The sequence below is a fragment of the Macaca mulatta genome, chromosome 2, assembly GCF_049350105.2.
Source record: "Macaca mulatta isolate MMU2019108-1 chromosome 2, T2T-MMU8v2.0, whole genome shotgun sequence".
NCBI classification, from domain to species: Eukaryota; Metazoa; Chordata; class Mammalia; order Primates; family Cercopithecidae; genus Macaca; species Macaca mulatta.
The window spans coordinates 45695233-45723021 of NC_133407.1; the positions used below are offsets into that span (position 1 = coordinate 45695233).

Sequence of the window (27789 nt, forward strand, 5' to 3'; positions counted from 1 at the left end):
AGTAAGGAAACAAAAGTATGTTTGTATGAAATGTATCTGTCTGAAGGGAAGAAGCAAGTGCTCAATTTAACTTAAATGGCCTATACGTGATTTGGAGGATGGGATATTACTTGTACAGAGTCAATCTTTTATCTGGGCAGTTAAAAAAAAATGTAACCCAAGCCAGACTCCTAGCTATACCTTGTATACAGACTTGGAGGAAGAGTGTGAAAAGATTAAATTTTGTTATATAGGTGTTATTGTAACCTAATAATTCCTCTTCTACCTTACTGCTAGTGCTCTAAATATCTTCTTTATTGCTAACTCTTCCTAATTTAATGATACTGAGAAATTTAAGATTTAAGATCAGTAGTTGAATAAGTAATGAGGATTTCAAAAGTTATCACTAAGAGGTGATTAAGTAATGACTTTTAGGAGCCTAGATGAATGATAAGGACTAAAAGAATTCTAGCACTGTATCAATATAGTCATGAGACTCAGTAGATTTATTTGGATGCCAAAGCTTTGTTATGTATAAAGTGGGGGTGACTGGCACTGTTATTAATAGCTTCTGTTAATTTTTAAAAATATGTTTTTCTAGATTAACATATTGGCCAGTAATATATTTTTCTAGTTTTATAAATATGTATAATTCAAATGTATATGAGATTAAATTTAAGCAACACAATAAATCCTTTCTGAGACTGTGTTGCAACAACCTGATATAAACTTGATATAAACTAAAAGTTTTAAACAACTCACAGCAGCATTGTGAATGTGATCTCAAGTCATTTATCAGACTCTTAACTACAAAATAAACATTGCTTTTGACTATTCTTCTAATAGAGTTAAAAATATGCTGTTTATAATTTTTATCAACTGATTTACTATGAAAAAAATCAGCATTACTTTCTGTTTTATAGTATAATTTTTTCCAGCAGCAGTGTGAATCTTTGCTCTTTTGCTAAATGATATTCATTATTATTAATAGTCCTCATTAGGATTCATAAGCATGAAATTATGGTAATAATTGTCTTTTTTCAAAAATATTCAAAGTGTTATAAACAGTTTAGCTACCATGTTTTTTAGTATCTTTAATTTTGAAGGTTTCATTTACAACAATACGCTTATAAATACATTGGGGTCTGTAATACAGAGTTTTGCGCATTTGATAAAGCTACATTTTAAATCATTTTCATTGTAAAAAGTCTGCATGGTTTTTTTTTTTTTCCTTTTTAGAATTCGATTCAAACTAATTTGAAGTTGGATGTCAAGTTAACATTTTTATTAGTATTGTCATTTATATTTCCAGATCCAGCAACTGAACTTGATCGTGTCTTTGTATTTTTTTACATCATCATTCTTTTCCCTCTTAATAAAATTTTCTGTTTTTAGCATCATTTGTAATATTTCAGTTAGAATGTTGCAATTGCCACATTCAAGTTTGTTACAGAAACTTGGTTTGGAAAGCTTTACAAATGTTTTGACATTAAATTCTCTCACACTTCACAACTAACTTCAAATGTGGTTAATATAAAATTAAACTGAACAACATTAATGCTCTCTTTGCCATGAAATCAAACAAAATGCCAATGAGGAAGAGGTGGAATCACCTGTTCTATCAGTATTATAACATTTCTCCATATAATATTTCTCAAGGGTTTATTACAGTTGGCGAGAGTAAATTTGTTGCTAAGGATCTGTGGGATCACTCTGGTATTTTGTATACTAGTTCATGTTTTTTTAATTGCTGGTTAGGACTCACTAAATTGATTTCATGATTGTTAATGGTTTGCAACCTGCAGTTTGGAAAACTGCTTTGGAATGATCATTGGCTGAGCCGTAGAGAGGCATAAGATGAATTCAGAATGGTAACAAGGTCTAACCACCCATCCTATAGGGCTTTATAGGCCACAGTAAAAATTTGGCCTTTATTTAGAAAATCACGAAGGTTGTAAGCTTGATATGTTTTGAATTTTTTTTTTTTTTTTTCTTCTTGAGACGGAGTCTCACTCTGTTGCCCAGGCTGGAGTGCAGTGGAGCAATCTCGGCTCACTGCAAGCTCCACCTCCCGGGTTCACGCCATTCTCCTGCCTAAGCCTCCCGAGTAGCTGGGACTACAGGTGCCCACCACCACGCCCAGCTAATTTTTTTGTGTTTTTAGTAGAGACGGGGTTTCACTGTGTTAGCCAAGATGGTCTCGATCTCCTGACCTTGTGATCCTCCTGCCTCAGCTTCCCAAAGTGGGATTACAGGCATGAGCCACTGTGCCTGGCCTATGTTTTGAATTTTTAACTGATAACTCTAGCTGTGGAGTGGAGAGTGGATTGAAGGGGTGGGGCTAGAGCAGGAGTGAGCAAACTGGGCCACAGACCATATCTGCCTGTTTTGTGAGGTCTTGGAGCTAAAACTAGTTTTTTTACATTTTATATTTCAAATGGTTAAAAAAATAATATTTCATAACACATGAAAAGTCTGTAAAATTCAAATTTCAGTGTCCATAAACAGAATTTTCTTAGAACACATCCACTATCATTTGTTTACATATGGTCTGTGGCTGCTTTTGTGTTGAAAGGGCAGAGTTGAGTAGTAGTGACTAAGAGTGCATGGCCCACAAAGCCTAAACTGTTTACTGTCTAACCGTTTTTCAGAAAACTTTGTTGAACCCTGTGCTACAGTATAAAGTATTAATAAGTAATATAAGTTGCAATAAGGAAAAGAGTAAACAAGGAAGGGGGTGAGTGTGGGCTCAGTGGAATCAGGGAAGTGAAAAATTACAAAATACAGGGCTTGGGGAGTTGGTCCATGTGAAACCCATCTGAGTTTGTTAATGGCACTTAAGGAGTTAGGCTCCTACCCTCCCTGGAGGCTGGGAGATAGGGGCCCTGTCTTCAGGTGTTGGCTGGAACAAAAGTAAATTTTTATGTCGGCTTTGAGTTTTCTCAGGCAGACATTTTAAGAGGGGCTAGGGTCATCCTAGGGATCTGGCCTTCAGCTGTTAGAAACACTTAGTGTTTTGTTCAAGTTTATATGGGCCAAGGTGGAGGCCTTGTGAAGGGCTCAGAAAAGCCTGACTAAAGTTTGGTCAGGGAGAGAATCTTGGTCAGCAGCTGTGTGTGTTAAGAGGCTATTGCAGAGTCCAGGAGGAAGATCATGGGGGTTTGGACTGCAGGTAGCAGTATACATGGAGACAAGTAGATGATTATGGGAGATATTTTGGAGAGGGAGCTAAGAAGACGTGCTGTTGAATTGGTATACTCCCTGTGGAATTGATTGAAAATCGTTTCTTTTTCCTTCACTGAAAAAGACTACCATCTAGCCAAAAAAGTAAACAGATTATGTTGCGCTTCCTTCTATGTGTTATATTTTAAAAGACAAAAGATGTAACTCTTGAAAGCAACTTCAGTATAAAATGAATGGCATTTATATATTTGTCTGTCATACACAGGCATTTTGAATTTGTAATTCTTGTTCTATAACTTCTTGCTGTTTATTTTAAGTTTTCTAACCTCTTTTTACATATATGCTCATCCTAAAAATTAAGACTGTTCTGGTCTTTTTTTTTTTTTTTTTTTTGGACATAGTACTTGTTTTAAATGAATTCCAAATACAAACTTCTCTGAAATGCTTAGCAACGACTCTAGGTTTCCTATAGGTTCTGTGACTGTAACATTTTTCATTTGTATGACTGTGTTAGCTGTAGCAGGGTGGAACTTTTTATTTTTAGGGATGAAAAGTATTTATTTGGTTTTGATTTTTAGGGATTTTCTTTCTTTCTTGTATAGCTCCTTGACTACAATAGAAATACTCTTTAAAACTTTAGGACTGGGCACAGTGGCTCATGTCTGTAATCTCAGTACATTGGGAGGCCAAGGCGGGCGGATCACTTGAGGTCAGGAGTTCGAGACCAGGCTAGCCAACATGGTGAAACCCCATCTCTACTAAAAATACAAAAATTAGCTGGGCGTGGTGGCAGGCGCATGTAATCCCAGCTACTTAGGAGGCTGAGGCAGGAGAATCGCTTGAACCCAGGAGGCAGAGGTTGCAGTGAGCCGAATTTTGCCACTGTACTCCAGCCTGGGTGACAGAGGGAGACTCTGTCTTAAAAACAAAACAAAACAAAAAACCTTTAAAGCTGGAATATGTGATATTTGTAATGCGCTTTCCTTTTTAACAACAATCTAAACTTATAAACATGTAGCAATTATTTTTGTCTATTTGCTATACCTGAAATTTATTAAATGTCATAAGGATTTATTTATGTAGCTCTTCCTACTTTTCTGTCTCTAGCAATGTGGTTGATTAGATAATCTGAAAACCTTTCTTCTTCAAATCACTTAGAAATGATAGCTGAAATATAATGAACATCTAGTTAAATAAACAGCCGAGCTTTCAAGAAAGTAAGGGAAACAACCAAGATACAAAAGTGAAGAAAACCAGGAGTTTGTGAGCTGACACTATGGCTGCTCCATGGGTGGGGATAAGAGTTACTGTTTCGGACATTGCACAGATTTGAGTCTTAATGCCCATATGGGAACAGGTTACAAGGGCTGGAGACTGTACAAAGTGAGGAGTTGGATGCAACATCTAAGCATAAAACCAGGATCCTTAAAGGACTGTACCTTCAGCAAAGAGGTAGATGAGGAGAAAAACCAATCTACCAGCACATGGAGACTTCAAAGAAGCTTGTTTGTGTTATTGTGGGCTCTGAATAAGGGTAAAAATAAGACTCCTTTAAGAATACATAACCATGGTCCTGCCTCTTGTTGTCTTGGGGTTCAAATTAATACTCCTTTCAGATAATTAAACTATCATACAGAGACCATACAATAATTACGTTTAAAATGATGAAAAAGTTAAAATAAGGAAATGAAAACATAAGAAAATAAAAGAGTTGGAAAGAAATCTGGTAAAACTTATACAAATAAAAAATACAGTCATTAAATTTTTAGGAAGTGAGTGAATGGATTAAAGGAGGAATGTGACTGGAAGCTGAAGAAGAAATAAGTGACTGGAAGAAATGTGTGAAAAAACTACCCAGAATGCAGGAAAGAGAGAGGAAAAAAAGGAAAAACAGGAAATCTTGAGAGACACAGATGTTGAAATGGGAAGGTCTAATTTAATGCCTAATAGAAATTGACAGGAGAAAAAGTAATATGGAGATGAAGCAATATTTGAAGAGATAATGGCTGAAAATACTGAAGAATTAATGAAGGGTAGAAATCCTTAGATTTAGAAAGCTTAGGCCCGATGTGGTGACTCACGCCTATAATCCCAGCACTTTTGGAGGCCGAGGCGAGAGGATTGCTTGAGGCCAGGAATTTGAGACAAACCTGGGCAACATAGCGAGACCTCATCTCTATAAAAAATAAAAATTAAAAAAATAAAAACAAATTTAGAAAGCCTAATGAGTCCTAAGCAGGATAAATAAAAAATTACTCCTCACCTAGACACATCATGGTAACAAAGAAAATATAGCAGAATTTTTATGTGTAGCATTCTACTACTAAGATGTTGAAATAGATTCACCTGAAATAGGGTTTTAAATGTCACTTTCCAGTAATAGCAATAAATTTTCACTGGTCTATCTTTGGTCACTATTGATTCAACTTGTGACTTAGAACATCACTTTGTGAAGTGTCGGTCTGATAAGGTTCTCCCAGGGAGCATTTGTGTCTAACTATTAACTACTAGTACTATGGGGAAAATATTTCTTTTTGTGACTAGTTTTCTTCTTGAGGGACCTTAGGAAATACGTTGTCAAGAAAACTATCACCCACCTTCCTTCAAAAGAAGTTGTATGTGTGAGGCAGGGAGTTTAAGGCCATAGATTAAAAATAGTAGCAAATTTATTTGAAAATTTAACAAATAAAATCTGTTACCTGTCTTTCTTACTCACTTATTTAGCCCAGTTTCAGTATTTTCTTTTTCTGTATAATGAAATCATTTCTTTTTCTATTTTCTATGCTGATTGTTCTTTCCCTGTTTATTTATAGACTTCTAAGGAGCAACTATATTTGCACATCACTTAAAATGGCTTATTTGTCTAATGTTTAACAAGTCAAACAAAACAAGCAAAATCCCCCTTGCTTTTTTTTCTCTATTTAATTAGCATTTCTCTTTTGATTTATTCCCCATATTCCTGTACCATCTGGTCAGCAGACAAATACGGTGGGGCCTTGCTGAAAATAATTACTGCTGTAATTGTTGTCATTTCCTCTCATGGGACAACTGTTTTGTTGTGGGCTACAGTCACAAAGAAGGCAATTTGCCTGCTCCTAACAGGTCAGGCACTAATCCTAGTCCTGCCTTAAGAATTTTGTGAACTGAATGTTCCCTGGTCATTTAATCTAATCAGCTTAATTAATGAGATGGGGTGTGTGTGTGTGTGTGTGTGTGTGTGTGTGTGTGTGTGTGTGGTGTGTGCTGGGAGAGTGGGGAGTAGGGAAGAGGATTTTCAGACATCCTTCCCTTTACTATACATATCCTTGAATATATATGTATGTATATTGCTTTTCCAAAGTATGTTTATTCCTGTAAAACCTCTTTGTAATATCCTCCACTTATTATTACTAGATCTCATTTTTAACTCTGTTGTGTAAGTAAATGTCTGTGTATATTTGAGATATAAAACTTAATTCTTTAAGCTTTTTCCGTCTAATTTTTCTAGCTTCCAGTCTGTGCCTTTGGGCATCCTTTATTAAATTGCTTTAAATATCTTCCAAAAGTTTCTCCTTTTATGATCATTCAGTTATTAATTTTAAACTAATGGTTTTTATTTCATTCTGTACATTTAAAATATTTCTACTTTTTATGTCTGCTGCTGATACACGTATTATTTTATTAAGGTATAAATTTTCATCAAGGAAATGTTCACATTTTCTGTGTACATTTTCATATACAAAAATGAGTTTAGGCTTTTAATCTTTTAATTCAACAAGCTAAGTTTTTCTCTACAGTCATCCTTGATATGTCATGGATATTAAATTATGTTTGTATATTGTTATTTAGGTGACTATTATATGGTTAAAAAGATTTTGGAGGAAAACAGTTCAGGTGACTTGAACATAAATTGCGTAGATGTGCTTGGGAGAAATGCTGTTACCATAACTATTGAAAATGAAAACTTGGATATACTGCAGCTTCTTTTGGACTACGGTTGTCAGGTACAAGGCTAGATAATTTAATCCAGTTAACTTCTAAGTGCTGTTAGATATGCCATGCTTTCTTCCCTTCTTGTTTTCTTTCTTCTTTTTCCTCCTTTTCTTCCTTTCTTTTTCTTTATCTCTCTTTCTTTCTTTCATCTTTTATTTGGTTTCGAACCACTAAAAGTTTTAAAGACAAACCAAAAACACTTTTTGAAAAGTATAATATTTTGAATTGATTTATCTTTTTCCTCCCAAGTGTCATTTTCCCCACATCTGTCTGATAGAGGTAAATTATCATGACTTATTAAAGATGACTTGGTTGTCATTACCTATGTTAACAATATTTATATTATATATCTAAAATAGTACAAACACTCTGCAAGTGTCAGAGGAATAGTTTTTTTTCTGACCCCTATTAGTTACAGACACATCAACAAAATGTTCCTGACTCAAAACAGTTTTCAGTTTGACTTTAGTTTTCTCCTAAGTTTTATTAAATTTTATTTTTTTGTTTGAAATTTAATGTTTGTTTTTATCTAAAGATGAATGATTTTTATTCATCTATAAAATATAGACCTTCCTACTTATCTTCATATCAGTTTTGGGTAGAAAAAAGGCATGTGTGTAAGTCTTGAAAATTCAGTCTAGAGATTCTGAAGGAAATTTGATAATATTATTTTCCTTTCCTTTTTGATTTACTTATGATGGGACTTGGCACATTAATTCTACCTCTCTTTTTTTTTTTAATGAGGCACTTTTTTTCAGTGTCATCTGGAGACATTTGCAGCAGATTTTCTGAATATAAGTAGGGTAATTCTATGTACATTGCTATTATATATATATATATAAATAATATATATATATATGTATAAAGCAACATGTGGTACTGTCTCCATGTATATGTTTGGAGTAAAAAAAAGAATTGCTTACCCAGCAACTTCAGCTATCCAGACCACAATTGAGAAGCAGAAAGTAAGTAAAAAATAACCTCTGAGCAGCCAGTGGTTTGCTGCCATGAAGTTTACAAATTAAATTTATGAACTTTAGTTATAGGAGTCCTCCATCAGAGTCTATTTTTTCTCATTTTAGGCTCCATTTTAACATGATTAATTTCTAATCCATAGAGAATCTGAGGGACAATGGAAGGGGCATGAGAGCTGCAGTAGAACAAAATGAGGCGTGGTACCTCTGACACTATTTAACAGAGGTCAACAGCATTACATATCTGATACTCTCTGAGGGAGCTGTAGGTTAGGATGATAATTAAGGCTTATAACAATGGCCCAGAGTCAATAAGGAAGAGTTAAATTATATTCAGTACCTATTGTTTTAGAAGAAAGACTATATATATGTGTGTTTGTGTGTCTACAAGACACAAAAGCAGAAGACTTCCATCAAGATAGTTTAAATTTTAAAATTAAACACTTAAAGGCATAAGCTTCAGTTACCTAGAAAATAAGGGTAGAAAAAAATTCACACACTGATTCTGGATAAAAGAATTACTGTGGTATTATAATTTTGTCTTTTTACACATGGTTATATACATGTAATAGTTTTGCATTATACCTGGTGCTTTCATATACTTGATCACATTCGGACATCACAGTCAACCTATATAGATGTTACATTTTATAGATTAGAAAACTGAGGCTCATAGACTTTAATGAATTTCCCAAAGTTCTAAAATTAGTAAGGACAAGACTACGATTTGAATTTAATCTTCTAATTGCAAATCCCACGCTCTTTCTAGTTCACTGTGTTCTGTCCAGGTTACCTGTGTCTTATCAATCCACAAATGCCCAAGGCCTTTGGTTGGGTGTGATTGTGGAAATGAATAAGTAAAACATGGGTTCTGCATGATAGGATCTTTAAGACAAATTGGACAGTTAAAGTATGTGTGAATTACAAGTCAAGTAATACAAAGGTGTATTTGGTAAGTGTTGAATGCTAATAGTACTTGACCATTTTATATTGCTTTGCATTTACAAGAGCTTTCACGTATCTTGTGTTATATTGGTGGTTCTCAACCAAATGATTTTGTCACCATAAGGGGATGTTTGGCAATGTCTGAAGATACTTTGGTTTCACAATTGGAGGGCAGGTTACTACTGTTATCTAGTAGGTAGAGGCTAGGAATATTGCTGAACATCCTACAATAGCCAAAACAGTCTCCACAACAAAAAATTATTTGGCCCAAAATTTCAGTAGTGCTGCTATTAAGAAACCCTATTTTATGTTTAAACTTTTATGGTTTAATATACATTATTTAGAAATATAGAATAGGTTGGGGCTATCAAGAAAGATTTCATTGGAAAAGTATCAGTTGACTCAGCCTTGAAATACTAATAATTGCTAACATTTATATAATACTACTCTCTGCCAGGAACCTTAAATATGTTCACTTACTTAATCCTCACAACATAGGGATGAGTTAGATATTATTTTATTATTATTATTTTTTGAGATGGAGTTTCGCTCTTGTTGCCCAGGCTGGAGTGCAATGGCGTGATCTCAGCTCACTGCAACCTCTGCCTCCTGGATTCAAGCAATTCTCCTGCCTCAGCCTCCTGAGTAGCTGGGATTATAGACATGCACCACCACGCCCGGCTAATTTTGTATTTTTAGTAGAGACGGGGTTTCTTCATGTTGGTCAGGCTGGTCTGGAACTCCTGACCTCAGGTGATCCACCTGCCTCGGCTTCCCAAAGTGCTGAGATTACAGGTGTGAGCCACCGCGCCTGACCTAGATATTATTATTATCCCTATTTTATAGAGGAAGAAACTGAGGTAAAAAAGATTAAGTAACTTGCCTAAAGTCACACTGTAAATGGCTACCTGGAATTTGAACTTAGGCTCTGGCTCCAGAATCCATGCTCTTACCTATTATGCTAATCTACTCTCGAACATATAAAGACAGGTGGGGAACAGGGGATGTGGAGAAGGATATAAACAAAGGCATGTGCAATGTATATTTTTGAGACAGTGAATTGATTTAGCGTTTTTGAACAAAACAGTTGGGTTGGGGAGTAGTGGGAATTAGGAAAAATAATTTAAACAAAATGGATACAAAGGACCTTGGATACCAGAATAAGGAATTTGGGTTTTATATAATAGATAGGGGATATCATTACGTGATTTTCGAGAAAGATGTCATGTGTCCAGTGGTATTTTAGAAAGATTAGTGGCTGAATTTAGTATAGATTGGGAAATGGAAAGTGGGAAAGGCTATAGCCTATGTGAACAGTTTTTGTAGTAATCTAGATATGAAGAGGTTAAGGCTTGAACCAGAAAAGTGCTGTAAGAAAAACAGTGGCTATAAGAAGAGGGGGAAAAAGGCAGATATGGGTCCATGGCCTATATGGTTCTGTGGCCTGTTAGGAACTGGGCTGCACAGCAGGAGGTAAGCAGTAGGTGAGCGATCATTACCGCCTGAGCTCTGCCTCCTGTCAAGTCAGCGATGGTATTAGATCCTCATAGGAGTACGAACCCTATTGTGAACTGCACATGCAAGGGATTTAGGTTGCATGCTCCTTATGAGAATCTAACCAATGCCTGATCTGAGGTGGAACAGTTTCATCTGAAACCCATCTCCCTACCTGCTCTATGAAGCCAGTCCCTGGTGCCAAAAAGGTTGGAGACTGCTGTGAGGAATTGACAAATCTTAGTGAATATTTTGATTTGGAGGGGGAAATTGAGAAGGAGTCCAGGATGATTTGGAAAACTTAAACATGGGTGACTAGGAGAAGGAAGAAAGGAAAACATTAAGTTCAGAAGCTAAGTAAAGCTCGGGGCAAGGAATGTGAATTCCGGTTTTATCCTTGTTGATTTGGCGGATATCAGGCAGTCCTCATCAGACAAACACAGATGAACATTTTATTTCTAGGGGTTTCGAGGGAGAGATCAGGCTAAAGAGATACAGTAAACAGTCATGGCCATGGGAATGCCCATCATCATTGTGAGAGTAGATGAAATCATGGAGAAGAGCAAAGGGCTGGTGCAGATTCATTCTTAAGGAAATATCTACATTTAATAAAGAGCATTACATGGAAAGTGTTTCATTAAAGACCAAATGAATTGTTGAAGATATCAGAGGCAGTTAGGATAGTACAGCATTGTGAAAGCCAAAAGAATAGTTTTTAACATATTGCTTAGAGATTAAGAAAAATTAGAAGGTAGAAAAAGTAATTGGATTTTGAAACTATGGAATCAGTAGAATTGGAGAAATGATACACTTTGATTTGCAAAGTTTGACACAGTGAAAGGAAGAAGAAAACTTGAGTAGTAAGAGAAAGATGGAGTTAAGTCAAGTTAGCAAAGAGCTAGTAAGCAAGTTAGCAAAGAATGAGGAAGGATTTAAAGTTCTGGGATGTGGGAGATGAGACTGGTATTTCTGCAAATGAAGGACCAGGGTTCTAAAGATTGGAGAGCATCAAATAGAAGACTAAGGTGGAAAATGTAGCTTTGGAAAGAAAATAAGTAACTTTTTTACTCTGAGCTTAAAGGAAAGAGTATGGGAATTGTTGAAAAGACAAATTCTAAGGTAGGAAGGAAGATAATGATCTCATAAATATGTAATAAGTATATGTATTAAAAAGTTTTTAATAAAGAATTGTCAAATATCTGAGAAATTGGAAAGCAAAACTAGTGAGGATTTTTTGTATAACTGTGTATTTTTAAAATAATTTAAAACATTTGTTTCCCTCATAACTGCCATTGATTTATCAAATAACATACCATTTGTGCAGAATAAGTCAATGGTAACTCCTTATTTACAAGACATTTTAATGTAAATGAATATTTTTATAGCTGAAGCTTATCCTTTTAAGCATTGAAAGATTTAATGTAAATCTTTATTCTTTACTAACTAATGTATCTGAATATAATTTAACTTTACCATCCTTAGTTGGAATAATAGAGAATGTAATTATTTTACTTTGCTTCATATGGTCTGAAACTATTAACATGTCTGTCCTTACATTAAGTGGCTTTAGACTGCTGTGCATGGATAGTGATTTTGCTGTACTGGTATTTAATCTTTTCAGTAGTCAACTTTTAGTAATTCTTTCTTCCTTTCCCTCTACGCTGTTGGTTTTAATCTAGCTATTATTTTATTCAGTAATGATCCAAAGGATACTTGGGAAAGCCAGATATTCATCATTTATAGACAATTTTAAATCAGAATGATTGGGTCTGTTTCTTTTGGGAAATAATACCCATGGAGTTTGTTTGTGACAGCTCAATATGTTGCTGTTTTTAAATCCATGGCTATTTTTCAGATTGTTGAAGTTGCCTGGTGTTTGACTTTGCAAGCGATGGCATTACTATAGTTAGCTTTATTGGTTAAAATTAAAAATCATGTGCCAGGCGCAGTGGCTCACACCTGTAATCCCAGCACTTTGGGAGGCTGAGGTGGGTGGATCTCTTGAGGTTGGGAGTTAGAGACCAGCCCAGCCAACATGGTGAAACCCTGTCTCTACTAAAAATACAAAAATTAGCCGGGTGTGGTGGCGTGCACCCATAGTTCCAGGTACTCAGGAGGCTGAGGCAGGAGAATCCCTTGAACCTGGGAGGCGGAGGTTGCAGTGAGCCAAGATTGCACCACTGCACTCCAGCCTGGGCGACAGCAAGACTCCGTATCAAAAAAAAAAAAAAAAAATTAAAAATCATAAATGAAATATTTAGTAGTAATGGATATAGCATTCTTTTTGTTCATTTCCTTCTACTGACTAAATATGCTAAAGTCTGAAGAGAAATGTTTGCAAAGCCGAATAATAATGCTAGGACTTTAAAGCATAGGCCACAGCTCAATGAACCCTGAAAGTTTTAAGGGATAGTACAATGGGTTCAATTTCCCATCTGGGTGGGGAGTTTTTCTGTGGGAAAACATAGGTGATTCCTATGAGGACTCCAACCCTTTTTTTTTTGAGATACATAGTCCTATTTTTAGATATTCAAGTAGTCTGCTACTTTTAGTCCTATTTTTTACATCCAGATAAAGTGGATATAAACTACTCTTTTCAGCTGCAAAGAATATTAAAGATCTGATATAGTTTTGTTCCCAAGAGCAAGAACATTGATTTAAATAGTTATTAAATATTATAGCAGTTAAAATGTACAGACTGAAAATAATCAGGGCATTTTCTTATATTGAATCATTATCCCTATGTTTTCCTTCTTCCTTTATAGTTTTCCCTAAAAATCAAAAAACCTGATGTTATAGTTACCAATAGGACTATAGGCTTTGTTACAGAGTTGAAAAGTCCCCATTTCCGCAGAGTCTCCTTACTTTTTCCTCTTGTTAAAGTCGGATCTTGACAGTGAGTTATAGATTGGGAGTAGAATATATAAAGTCACTTCTCCCTCCTGTCTCTATGAGCTTTGGTAGCCTATTTGTGGATTATACTTGATAAAATTGCTCATAGATGTCAAATTTGTAGCATTTTAGTCAGCCATGTGTTTTAAAAATGGGAACAGAAGGCTCTTCCCTTTAGATATTCTCCCCATATTCCTGTTTGCATTGATGATGATCGTTTTCATTAGACTCAAAACAATCCTTTACGTGTAGTAATAGTTCTTGACAGTTTCTTTTATAGATTTGGATTGTTAAGATTCTTTTGGTCCACAGCTCAAGAGTAAAGATCTTGAAAAAAATTTTTCAACTTTAAATGCTGCATGAATCAGCACTGTTACGCTAATAATCCCTTTAGTGAAACATTCATTATTTTACCAACTCATGCACTGAAACCAGGACAGAAACGTGTGTATTGTGGTACACAGAAGTACTCCTAAGGCAAGCAAATGTACTAATATTTGTACAGTCAACATTTTTGAAAAGTTAGTATTACTGTATATAATACAGTTTAAAATTTTTAAAAAGTTTTATTTATGGATTAGTGAAAAGAAGTAGTTTACCTTTTTATCTTCCATTTTCATTTTTAACTTTTTTTTTTTTTAAAGTCTGCAGATGCACTTTTGGTGGCAATCGACTCTGAAGTAGTGGGAGCTGTTGATATACTACTTAATCATCGACCAAAACGATCATCAAGACCAACTATAGTAGTTAGTACTTTTAAATATTTATTAATTTGGATTTTTAAACCAGAATAGATCTCCTGCCCCATTGCCATTTTTTCCTTCCCTCAAATTGATTTTCTTTTTTTCAAAAAATAGATCTTTTTTCTCACTCTGTAAAATATTACTTTAAAGTAAGTAGACACTTGCAGGAATAATTAGTATTTCTTTCAGGAAAGCTTTTTTAATTTAGTTGATATTTCCATAATTTTGTCACTGTGGACCAGTATTTATTGTTTGAAATATTCTGCAGGTAATGTTGAAAATATAGATTAGTTTGCAGATAGATAAGAATTAAATGTAAACAATGAAACCAACAAACTGGAAGAAAATGTAGGTGAATATTTAACTGATTGGGAATGGAAAGACTTTATGTGCATAAAAGCAATGGACAGAAATCACAGTGGCACAGTTTTTGCTATTAAAAAAGTTAAGTTTTTGGAATCCAAACGTCAGACAAAATTTAGAAAGCAGATGAATAACTGGCAAAAGATATTTGCAGCATATATCATAAATTAATAATCTTAATATTGGACAAATTGGTGAAAAACATTAGAAAAGGACGTAAAAATCACAGAAAATACAAAATGTTAAATCTTAATGATAATCAAATACAGTAAGATACTAATTTTAAACTTACCAAGTTTACTTATTAAAGTTGAAAATTAAAAAAAAATCATTGATAGCAAGGGAGTATTACAGTCTCATATGCAACTAGTGAGGCAGGTATTTTGGAAAATGTTTTGGCAGGATCTGTCATAAGAAAGATGTTCATATGCTTTAACTTAGTGCTTTCTCCTCTGGGAACCTATCAAGGAAATGGGCAGAAATGTGGACAAAAATGTTGGTTGTGATCTTATTTGTAGTAATTTTTAAAAGCCCATGTAACATAATCTAAACATTCCGAAATAGAAGATAGGAAATATAAATGATTACATATATGTACGATGGAATATTATGCCGTCATTAAAACAGTATTTTTAAAAGAATAGTTAGGAACATGGAAAAATATAACATAGTAAGTGGAATAAGAAAAATTAAATAGATTGTACATATAATTTGATCCAAGGTTAAAAATATGCATAGAAAAGGGACTGTGTGGAAATGCAACAAAATGTTACCTAACAATCATCATCTCTCATTGAATAATCAAATTACAGATTTTTTTGTACTCTTTTTATTTTTCTTTATTGCTTTTGTAGTTAGGAGGATAGTCACTACTACATAAATGCTAATTTTATTGTTTTTTATCAAATTTTAAACATGATAACATTCATTATTGGTGACGATATAGTGAAACAAGCAGTTTAAATAACTCGTGGGTATATAGGCTGGCTATAAGCAGAATAAAAATACTGTTTTAAGAAAGAATTATAAATTGGTTGTTGACTCTCTGCCATGTTTGAGAACTGTGAGAGGCTCTGCTAAATTGCATACTTTATTTTATATATTAACTGAAAAATCTTACTCTCATTCAGACTGTTACAAAAGTGTGACTTTCTCCAGAGGATAGTACCATCTAGTTTAAGTGATGGTAAGAAACCAACAGGAATAAGGAACAAAGGGCTAAGAATATAGTCCCTATCCAAAGGATCAGAAATATCTAAAATACCATTCAATTTTCTGCCATTTATCTTGCAGTTACTATTATATTTTGGCACACCTGTCCCATCTTCTAGCCTTTTAGTCCATTTCCTTTCCTGCGGGGGAAGGGTAGGGTGTAGTGTGCTTGAGTACTGGAACCATTAACTGGTTTTATTAATCACCATTATCACTACTGATTAAATCTTAGTGTTGGCAGCCCTCACCTACTTAGTAAAAGAAACTTTGGGAGGCTCAGATGGATGGAACATCTGAGGTCGGGAGTTTGAGACCAGCCTGACCAATATGGAGAAACCCCGTCTCTCCTAAAAATAGAAAAATTAGCCAGGCGTGGTGCTGTGCACCTGTCATCCCAGTTACTTGGGAGGCTGAGGCAGGAGAATTGCTTGAGCCTGGGAGGTGGAGGTTGCAGTGAGCTGAGATCAAGCCACTGCACTCCAGCCTGGGTGACAGAGCAAAACTCTGTCTCAAAAAAAAACAAAAAACAAAAAAACACTTTCTACTCTGTCTCTACTCTATTCAGCTTTTATTTAAATACACTCAATGACAGCAAGATCATATCTTCTTTTTTTTTTTTTTTTTTTTTTTTTTGAGATGTAGTTTCACTCTTGTTTTGTTGCCCAGGCTGCAGTGCAATGGCGTGAGCTCAGAACACTGCAACCTCCACCTCCCAGGTTCAAGTGATTCTCCTGCTTCAGCCTCCCCAGTAGCTAGGATTACAGGTGCGTGCCACCATGCCCAGCTAATTTTGTATTTTTAGTAGAGACGGGGTTTCACCATGTTGGCCAGGCTGGTCTGGAACTCCTGACCTCAGGTGATATACCGTTCTCGGCCTCCCAAAGTGCTGGGATTACAGGCCCAGCCAAGATCATATCTTGATAGCCCTTTTACTTCTAGAGAGGCAATATTCAATATTTTTATATATTTTAAATAACTGCTGGGAATATAAACTGGCTATAAGCAGAACAAAAATATTGTTTCCTTTAGCATTTCAATAATGGTAATATTCTTTTAGCATTTCAATGAATTCATTCTCTATTCTTGGCTTGCCAGATTGTCTTTTTGGCAATTTACTTTCAAATTTAGGTTTTTTATTTAATAGTATACAGATTATATTATGAACAATGGAATTATGAACTTTAATCTTATGCATATCTAGTGGTGTTTTTCATATAGTTAAGTATGTTTCATAGGAAACATGAGGACCACTTTTCTCTTAAGGGATTAAATACATATTTTTTTCTTCTTTATAGCTTGTAATGCAATGATAAGATGGAAAAGGACTAGTTTTAGGTTTCTCTGTAATTTTAAAATAAAGTCATTAATTTGAAGTCTTCAATAAATAAATAAGAAGCATATAAACAAATTAGTCATAAAAGAGGAGGAAAATCAGATAAGTATATCAGAAAATATTAAAACTTACCAGTGATCAAAGGAAATTAAATTACAATTTCATGATAGTATTTTTCACTATAAATTGGGAGTGATCATGCCTAAGGCTGGCAAGTGAAACTTTAGTTTGAAATGGGTACCTTCGTATATTATTGGTAATATAAACTATTAAAAGGACTTTAACAATATGTTTCAAGAGCTTCAAAACTGTTCATGGCCTTTAGACCCATAATTCCACTTCTGGGCTTTTATGTTGATGAGATAATCCTAAATTTGGAAAATGCTCTTTTCATAAAGATGTTTATGGTAAATTAGCAAAATAAAATACTTGAACACAGAATCTATGAACTTCCTCAAATTGCATACAAAATTCTGTGCATGAATTATTTTTTTCTGAAGATTCTGGGTTATGTAAAGATCCTGCTTTATGGATTATTAAAAGGGTCCCTGATCTTGGAGACATTGAGGACCACTGTTTAATCATTGGTCCTTAGAATACCTACTGTTTATGCCAAAGATGTCCTTAAAAGTCGCGGGGCGGGGGGTATAGTAGAAAAAGGATTAGAATGAAATACTATGCTGGAACATGTTCTTTGGGTAGTAGGAATGTGGGTATTTAAAATTTTTTTTCTGATTTTCTGTATTTTCAGATATTTTATAATAAGTATATATACTACTTTTACAATATTACAAAAAAGAAGTATTAGAAAGAAAATATGATAGTTATAAAATAGTCAACCTTTTTATTTAAGCCTGGTTCTTGAATTACTAATGTTACTTTCCTCATTTCATGCTCTTACCACACCCATGGGCTCCTGTAGTGGAAGGAGCTCCAGCTCCAGAGTAATACAAACCTGGATTCTGATCAGCACCCAGCCACCCTGTTTGTGGCCCAGGCACATTAACTTCTCTGAGCCTCAGTTTCTTCATGGGGATTATAATGCTAGGTTTTGCAGGCTATTGTGGCAATTAAATGAGATGATAAATGTAAAGTGCCTAACAGTTCCAGAACTCATTAAATATTAGCATTATTGTTAATTTCTTGGCATTTATAGTAGGAAGTAGTATATGTAATGATTGAAAATGTGTAGAAAATTATACAAAATGAAGAGTGCTTCCTATTACCCTTTTCAAGTAGCTGCATTGCTGTCAATGTGATAAGGTTTGCCATAGAGGTGAAATTCTTATAGTTTTTCGACCATGTTAATATTCTCCCTATTTTTTAAGCATTTTTGTTTTTCTAATATATTTTTCTAACATTCTTGTTCTTTATTTTTGTCAGACATGGTTCTATAATCTTGTGAAAATTAAACACTTTTCCCTAAGATATTTCTGTAGATATTCTCACTTCTTTGTTGGAAAAAAACAGATCTCTAGTTATATGAATGTTACCTATTGAAGATTTTGTCTGTTACAATTACATTGCATTTATTAATTAGAGTTAAGTTTTGAGGTTTCAAAGAAAAATTTAATCCAAGCAAGATGTTTAACGTATTCCTTAAATAATTCTTAAGTTCTTTGTGCCTTCCTGTTTTTTCATTTCATTCTTCAGATAAATATATTTTTTGAAGTCACAAATGATAACTTTGGACATTTATATAAATATTTTTCAGAAACTAATGGAACGAATTCAGAATCCTGAGTATTCAACGACTATGGATGTTGCGCCTGTCATTTTAGCTGCTCATCGTAACAACTATGAAATTCTTACAATGCTCTTAAAACAGGATGTATCTCTACCCAAGCCCCATGCAGTTGGCTGTGAATGCACATTGTGTTCTGCAAAAAACAAAAAGGACAGCCTCCGACATTCCAGGTTAGAACATTAAACTTTTGATAAATAGATGTGTGATATAGTATATATCAACAATGTTGGTTTTTAAAATTGGTATTCTTTCTGTGCAGCTTTTAAGAAATGTTATGCTGGGATGACTTATAAAAGCCAAACTTGTATCTCCTTTGCTTTATATAATGCATTCTGCAAATGTTCACCAAATGCTGAATAATTGCAAAAATCTTTCAAATTATGAATGAAGTTATCTCATACCTGCTGGCAGGGGCACTATTTGCTTTTTAGAGGCAGAGTTTATTAATCCAAGAGATGTTCCAAGTCATGGAAGAAGTAGAGATACCACCTCCTATCTCATTTGTAAAGAAATCAAAACTATTTTCTAACTAAATATTGACTTTTTATGCCTCTATCTTCACCTCTCACACAATGTTCAAGTCTTTTTCTCTTTCTTATTGATCATCTCTTCCTGTTTCCCCAGTTAAAAATGTTAAGAACAACTCAGAATTGATTGACCAAGAAAATACCCTGTCATAGGTTGAGCAAGATCTCACATGGGCATTCTGTATAAGATACATGGTGCTGGGCTAGATTTGAGAATCCAATTTTCAGCAGAAACATTTATACATACAGTCATGTGCTACATAATGACATTTTGGTTCAAAAACAGTTCACATATATGACATTGGTCCTGTAAGATTAAAATGGAGCTGAAAAATTCTTATTACCTACTGATGTCATTGCTGTGGTCACATCATAGTGCAACGCATTACTCACATGTTTGTCGTGATTCTGGTGTAAACAAACCCTACTGCACTGCCAGTCATTTAAAAAAAGTAGAGCACATACAATTTTGTACAGTATATCATACTTGATAATGATAATAAATGACTATGTTACTGGTTTATATATTTACTATAATATATTTTTATCATTATGTTAGTGTGTATTCCTTCTACTTATAAAAAATAGTTAACTAAAACAGCCTCAGGCAGGTCCTTCAGGAAGTATTCCAAAAAAAGGCATTGTTGTCATAGATGACAGCTCCATACATGTTATTACCCCTGAAGACGTTCCAGTGGGACAGATATGGAAGTGGAAGACAGCGATATTGATGATCCTAGGCCTAAGGTAATATGTATGTTTGTGTCTTAATTTTTAATAGTCTAAAAAGAAAAAAGTTAATAAAAAATTTTACAAAGGACAAAGCTGGAGGCATCACGCTACCTGACCTCAAACTATACTACAAGGCTACAGTAACCTAAACAGCATGGTAATGTTACCAAAACAGATATATAGACCAATGGAACAGAACAGAGGCCTCAGAAATAATGCCACACATCTACAACCATCTGATCTTTGACAAACCTGACAAAAGCAAGCAGTGGGGAAAGGATTCCTGTTTAATAAATATGTTGGGAAAACTGGCTAGCCATATGCAGAAAACTGAAACTGGACCCCTTTCTTACACCTTATACAAAAATTAACTCAAGATGGATTAAAGACTTAAACGTAAGACCTAAAACCATGAAAACCCTAGAAGAAAACCTAGGCAATACCATTCAGGACATAGGCATAGGCAAAGACTTCATGACTAAAACACCAAAAGCAATGGCAACAAAAGCAGAAATTGACAAATGGAATCTAATTAAACTAAAGCATTTCCACACAGCAAAAGAAGCTATCATCAGAGTGAACAGGCAACCTACAGAACGCAAGAAAATTTTTGCGATCTATCCATCTGACAAAGGGCTAATATCCAGAATCTACAAGGAACTTAAACAAATTTACAAGAAAAAAACAACCCCATCAAAAAGTGGGTGAAGCATATGAACAGACAGTTCTTAAAAGAAGACATTTATGTGGCCAACAAACATGAAAAAAAGCTCATAATCACTGGTCATTAGAGAAATCCAAATCAAAACCACAGTGAGATACCATCTCATGCCAGTTAGAGTGGTGATCACTAAAAAGTCAGGAAACAGCAGATTCTGGAGAGGATGTGGAGAAATAGAAATGCTTTTACACTGTTGGTGGGAGTGCAAATTAGTTCAACCATTGTGGAAGACAGTGTGGTGATTCCTCAAGGATTTAGAACCAGAAATACCCAGCAATCCAATTACTGGGTATATACCAAAGGATTATAAATCGTTCTTCTATAAAGACACATGCACACGTATGTTTATTGCAGGACTATTCACAATAGCAAAGACTAGGAACCAACCCAAATGCCCACCAATGATAGACTGGATAAAGAAAATGTGGCACATATGCACCATGGAATACTATGCAGCCATAAAAAAAGGATGAGTTCATGTCCTTTGCAGGGACATGGATGAAACTGGAAACACTCATTCTCAGCAAACTAACACAGAAATGGAAAACCAAACACTTCATGTTCTCACTCATAAGTGGGAGTTGAACAATGAAAATACACAGACACAGGGAGGGGAACATTATACACTGGGGCCCATTTGGGGGGCAGGGGCTAGGGGAGGGATAGCGTTAGGAGAAATACCTAATGTAGATGACAGATTGATGGGTGCAGCGAACCACCATGGCACGTGCATACCTATGTAATAAACCTGCACATTCCGTACATGTATCCCAGAACTTAAAAGTATAATATTTAAAAATTAACAATAGTAAAAAACTTATAAAGATATGAAGAAACAATATTTTGTACAGCTGTATGTGTTTGTGTTTTAAGCTGTTGCTACAAAATGGTAAAAACGTTAAAATTTAAGGTTTACAAAATAAAAAAGTTACAGTGAGTTAGGGTTAATTTAGTGTTAAAGAAAGAAACTTTAAAAATATAAATTTAGGGTAGCCTAAGTGTATACTTTTTATAAAGCCTGTAGTAGTACAGTAATGTTGTAGGCCTTCACATTCACTTACCACTCACTCACTACCTCACCCAGGACAACTTCCAATTCTGCAAGCTCATTGATGGTAAATGCCCTGTACAGGTGTACCATTTTTTAATATTTTATGCTGTATTTTTCCTGTAACTTTTCTATATTTAGATACACAAATACTTACTATTGTGTTACAGTTACCTACAGTATTTAGCACAGTAACATGCTATACAGTTTTGTAACCTAGGAGCAGTAGGCTATACCATATAGCCTAGGTATTTAATAGGCTATGTCAACTAAGTTTGTGTAAATTCAGTTAATGATGTTGGCAAGATGATGAAGTTGTCTAACAACACATTTCTCAGAATATATCCCTATTGTTGAAGAACAAATATTTGATAGATTTGAGATAGTGACAAATCTCTAATTTGGGAAAGTCTCCTGGGAATCAATCTGATGTTTATTTGCAGGGGTTTACCTGGACATTTTTTCTGTTTTCAAGTCTATTTTACAAAGGGATTTATGTTTCTCTTTGATAAGATCTGGTTGATAGCTATGGCTACATGACTTAACTTTTTAGTTTTAAAATGACTAGTTTATAAAATGACAAGCAGAAATGATCTTTAAGGCTTTTTCCAGTTTTAAAATCCTTTATTAGTATTAAGTGTAAATATTTTCCAAATTATATGCTTGTTAAATAAGTGTGTAGTTGAAGCAGCGGGGGCTTAAAGGTTGAAGCTAGAGAAAACACTTTACCTGGCTTGGTTTGAGGTTGGGGGACAAACTTGTTTGAAGGCTTTTAGGGGAGCTATGACTTGACATGGATCTTTTAGTATGAGTAAGAGTTAAAAATTGAAAGGTACTTTAGGCAGAAAGTACAGCATGTGATTTGTTTATTTGGAAACTGCAAATGATTGGAACATTAACAGTAGAGTTTGAGAGAGTTTGTTAATGATCTTTGAGAAAACATTTGTACGAAATGGCAAGGACCCCTGACTTCAGTGATTTCTGAGAATTGCTAAGTAGAACTGCAGAAGAAAAGGAGGTTAACAAAATTAGTAAAAAGAGACCGGGCATGGTGGTTCACGCCTGTAATCCCAGCACTTTGGGAGGCTGAGGCAGGCCGATCACCTGAGGTCAAGAGTTCGAGACCAGCCTGGCCAACTTGGTGAAACCTCGTCTCTACTAAAAGTACAAAAATTAGCTGGGCGTGGTGGTATGCCTCTGTAGTCCCAGCTACCCGGGAGGCTGAGGCAGGAGAATCACTTGAACCTGGGAGGTGGAGGTCACAGTGAGCTGAGATTGCGCCATTGCACTAAAGCATGGGCGACAGAGTGAGATTCTGTCTCAAAAGAAAAAAAATTAGTAAAAAGAGAAATAGCAAGGTTTCTCAGAATTTGAAGAGCCAATATATTAGCAATAAGAAAGTGAGATGGCTGGACACGGTGGCTCACACCTATAATCCTAGCATTTTGGGAGGCCGAGGCTGGTGAATCACTTGAGTCCAGGAATTCCAGACCATCCTGGGCCACATGGCTAGACCTTGTCTTTACAAAAATAGCCAGATGAGTTGGCTTGCACCTGTGGTCCCAGCTATGCAGGAGGCTGAGGTGGGAGGATTGCCTGTGCCCAGGAGGTTGAGGCTACAGTAAGCTGTGATTGCACCACCGTATTCTAGCTGCAGTAAGCTGTGATTGCACCACTGCACTCTAGCCTAGCCTAAGTGACAGAGCGAGACTCCGTCTCAAAAAAAAAAAAAAAGAGACAATTAGTTTTTAAATTTTAGAGATGGTGTAGTTTCAGGGTAATATTTCCTAATGGGCCAGGGAAGGGTAGTGAACCATTGTAGTTTAGAAAAACATTTTCAGTGATATAATAGCTGTGATTTGGTTTTAGTCTCAATATTTGATGTATTTTGAAATTTCAAATAACTTTAAAGGAGTCTTTATTTGTTATCTATTAGTGGAAGACAAAAATTTTAAACAACTTGAGAAACACCGGAATTGGGAAAGATAGCAAAGAAATGAATTGCCAGTTAAATTTAATTTGCAGAAGAGTTTTGTTTAACTTGCATAGTGTTTTTTATAATTTTGAATTTGAATGCCAGTAAGCCCTGTGTACACTCAGCTTTATTCATATTATTACCAACATCACTCCTGAAGGCAAATGAATTTGTAAAACTTGGCTTAGTATCTACCAAGAAAGTAGGATGTTGGCTGGGGTCATCTTAGGAATATGGAATTCTTCTGGCATAGTGGGAGAAAATGGCTTGGGAGAGAGACTGCTTAGTGCCACAGTCCTCAATGAATATACAAGAGTGACACGGAGGTAGGAAATGACAGTGATGATGATGAAGGAGTATTGGAATAATGGAATGGAATGAATCTCCAAAAAGAGTGCTTTTGATATGAGAATGAATGAATAATATAGCCTGTAAGATTCAGGTATTATGACATTATGCTTCTGTATTGCCAGAATCTCTAAAGGGAAGTATTGTTCAATCCCAATTTTTCTTTTCATTTCTAGAGCTAGCCACTGTTACTAGTTTGGTATTCTATACATGTTCCTTAATGGTTAATATTGCCATTGGTTAGAAATGTTGAGTCTTGCTGGGCGCAGTGGCTCATGCCTGTAATCCCAGCAGTTTGGGAAGCTGAGGCAGGTGGATCACCTGAGGTCAGGAGTTCAAGACCAGCTTGGCCAACATGGTGAAAACCCATCAGTACTACAAATAAAAAAAAATTAGCTGGGCGTGGTGGTGGGCACCTGTAATCCCAGCTACTTGGGAGGCTGAGGCAGGAGAATAACTTAAACCTGGGAGGCAGAGGTTGCAGTGAGCCAAGATTGCACCATTGCACTCCAGCCTGGGCAACAAGAGGGAAACTCCATCTAAAAAAGAAAGAAAGAAATGTGACTCTTCGCTACAGTGTTAGATTGGCAACTAGTCTCATCAATGGCTTAGTTACATGTTAGAAATCCCCTCTCCCAGTTTCTGCCTATACAGAATTCCATTCATGTTTCCTTTCCTTTTTTTATTAAGTTTGCCTGCCTATTACTAATCTTGCCTCATTTACTCCAGTTCTTTTTATAGTTGCCCAAATATTTAGGTTGAACCATATGAAATTCATATTTTAAAAGCACTTTAGACATAGGGAATTATATATTTCCATATTTTTATATTGGTGTCGATGAAACCAAAACCCCAGAAAGTTACACAGAACATAATCACTTAACTCCATAGGGCCTCAAAAAAGGCTTTTTTAAACAGTGTGGAAATGGATGATTTGCAGTATGTTTAAAGTGTGTAACTATTACCATAATCTAATATTCTAACATTTCTATCATTGGAAAAAGTTCTCTCTTGCCTGTTCATTCATGGTCAATCCTTGCTTCCATCCCAAACTCCATGCAACCACTGATTTTTCTATTTCTGTAGTCTTTTCTTTACTAGAAATGTCATATAAATGGAATCATAAAATATCTTGACTTATGTCTCTGGCTTTTACTTATCATAATATTTTTGAGGTCCATCCATATTGTTTCATATGTCAGTAATTCATTTTAAAAATTGTTGAGTAGGCCGGGCGCGGTGGCTCAAGCCTGTAATCCCAGCACTTTGGGAGGCCGAGACGGGCGGATCACGAGGTCAGGAGATCGAGACCATCCTGGCTAACACCGTGAAACCCCGTCTCTACTAAAAATACAAAAAACTAGCCGGGCGAGGTGGCGGGCGCCTGTAGTCCCAGCTACTCCGGAGGCTGAGGCAGGAGAATGGCGTAAACCCGGGAGGCGGAGCTTGCAGTGAGCTGAGATCGGGCCACTGCACTCCAGCCCGGGCTACAGAGCAAGACTCCGTCTCAAAAAAAAATAAAAAAATAAAAAAAAAAAAAATTGTTGAGCAGTATTCCATTGTGTGGATATAGTACCACCTTTTATTTATCTGTTCACTAGTTGCTCAACATTTGAGTTGTTTCCAGTTTTTGGCAGTGAACATTCACTTACAAGTCTTTGTGTGGACATGTTTTTATTTTTGTTGGGTAGACCCCAGGAATGGAATTTCTGGGTGTGTTTAACTTTTTAAGTAGTTGTCAAACTGTTCCCCAAAGTGGTTGGAAACAGTTTTACATTTTTACTAGTAAAGTATGATGGTTCTAATTCCGCCACATACTCATTGAAACTTGATATTGTTAGTCTTTTTTATCTTAGTCATTTTAGCAGAAGTGTAGTGGTTTCTTACTGTGTTTTTAAAAAATTTTTTATTTGTTTCTTGTTGAGGTAAAATATATGTCTATAATTTACCATCTTTACCATTTTTAAGTGTACAGTTCAGTGGTAATAAATACATGAATATTATTTTCTTTCCCCTTCATCCATCCCATTCCTTCCTGGCCTCTGGTAACCACCAGTCTACTCTCTATCTTCATGAGATCTACTGTTTTTAGCTCTGAAATATAAGTGAGAACATGTGAAATTTGTCTTTCTGTGCTTGGCTTATTTCACTTAGCATAATGGCCTCAGGTTCCATCCATGTTGCTGCAAATTACAGGATTTTATTCTTTTCAATGGCTGAATAATATTCCATTATGTATATAAACCATGTTTTTAAAATCCATTCATCCATTGATGGGTATTTAGGTTGAGTCCATATCTTGACTATTGTGTACAATGTTGCAATAAACATGGGAATGCAGATGTTTCTTGGATATATTGATTTCCTTTCTTTTGTATATATATATCTAATAGTGGAATTGCTGGATCATATGGTAGTTCTTTTTTTTAAAAAAAAGGTTAAAATAATCCCAAAGGATTATAAAGCATTCTACTATAAAGACACATTCACACATATGCTTATTGCAGCACTATTCACAATAGCAAAGACTAGGACCCAACCCAAATGCCCATCAGTGATAGACTGGATAAAGAAAATGTGGCACATATACACCATGAAATACTATGCAGTCATAAAAAAGAATGAGTTCATGTCCTTTGCAGGGACATGAATGAAGCTGGAAACCAGCATTCTCAGCAAACTAACACAGGAACAGAAAACCAAACACTGCATGTCCTCACTCATAAGTGGGAGCTGAACAATAAGAACACATGGACACAGAGGAACATCACACACTGGGGCCTATTGGGGGATGGGGGGGCAAGGGGAGGGATAGCATTAGGGCAAATACCTAATGCATGCAGGGCTTAAAACCTAGATGACAGGTTGACTGGTGCAGCAAACCACCATGGCACATGTATACCTATGTAATAATCCTGCACGTTCTGCACATGTAGCCCAGAACTTAAAGTATAATAATTTTTTAAAAAGTTTTGTGGGTATATAGTACATATATGTATTTATTGGGTACATGGGATTTTTGATACTGGCATGCAATGTGTAATAATCATGTCATGGAAAATGGGGTATCCATCCCCTCAAGCATTTATCCTTTGTGTTGCAAACAATCCAATTATACTCTTTTATCATGTACAATAATAAATGTAGAATTAAATTATGGACTATAGTCACCTTATTGTGCTATCAAATACTAGGTCTTTTTCCTTCTAAATTTTTTTGTACCCATTAAGCACCCACCTTCTCTTAACACCCCCACTACCCTCGTATGGTAATTCTATTTTTAGTTTTTTAAGAACCTCCATACTGTTCTCCATAGTGGCTATAATTATTTACATTTCCACCAGCAGTGTGTGAGAGTTCCCCTTTGTCCACATCTTTGCTTGCATTTGTTATTGCGTGCCATTCTGATACCATCTATTTTAACTGGAGTGAGATGATACTGCATTGTTTTTGGTTTTTTGCTACTCCGTTGTTTGAGCTCCTTACATATTCTGGTTATTAATCTCTTGTCAGATGGATAGTTTGCAAATATAGTCTCCCATTCTATGAGTTAGCTCTTCACTTTTGTTTTCTTTGCTTAGTGGAAGTGTTTTAGCTTAAT

The 27789-nt window shown here is 35.4% G+C and overlaps 1 protein-coding gene across 3 annotated transcripts in view; it reads left to right on the forward strand.

Moving 5' to 3' along the window:
* TRPC1 (transient receptor potential cation channel subfamily C member 1) overlaps window positions 1-27789 on the forward strand; it is an 82326-nt gene that overhangs the window by 5316 nt on the left and 49221 nt on the right. The window contains exons 2-4 of one of the 3 annotated variants that reach the window (XM_015131922.3): window positions 6991-7145; window positions 14084-14185; window positions 18805-19007. In XM_015131922.3, coding sequence (XP_014987408.1) covers window positions 6991-7145; window positions 14084-14185; window positions 18805-19007 — 460 coding nt within the window. 3 annotated transcript variants of the gene reach the window in all.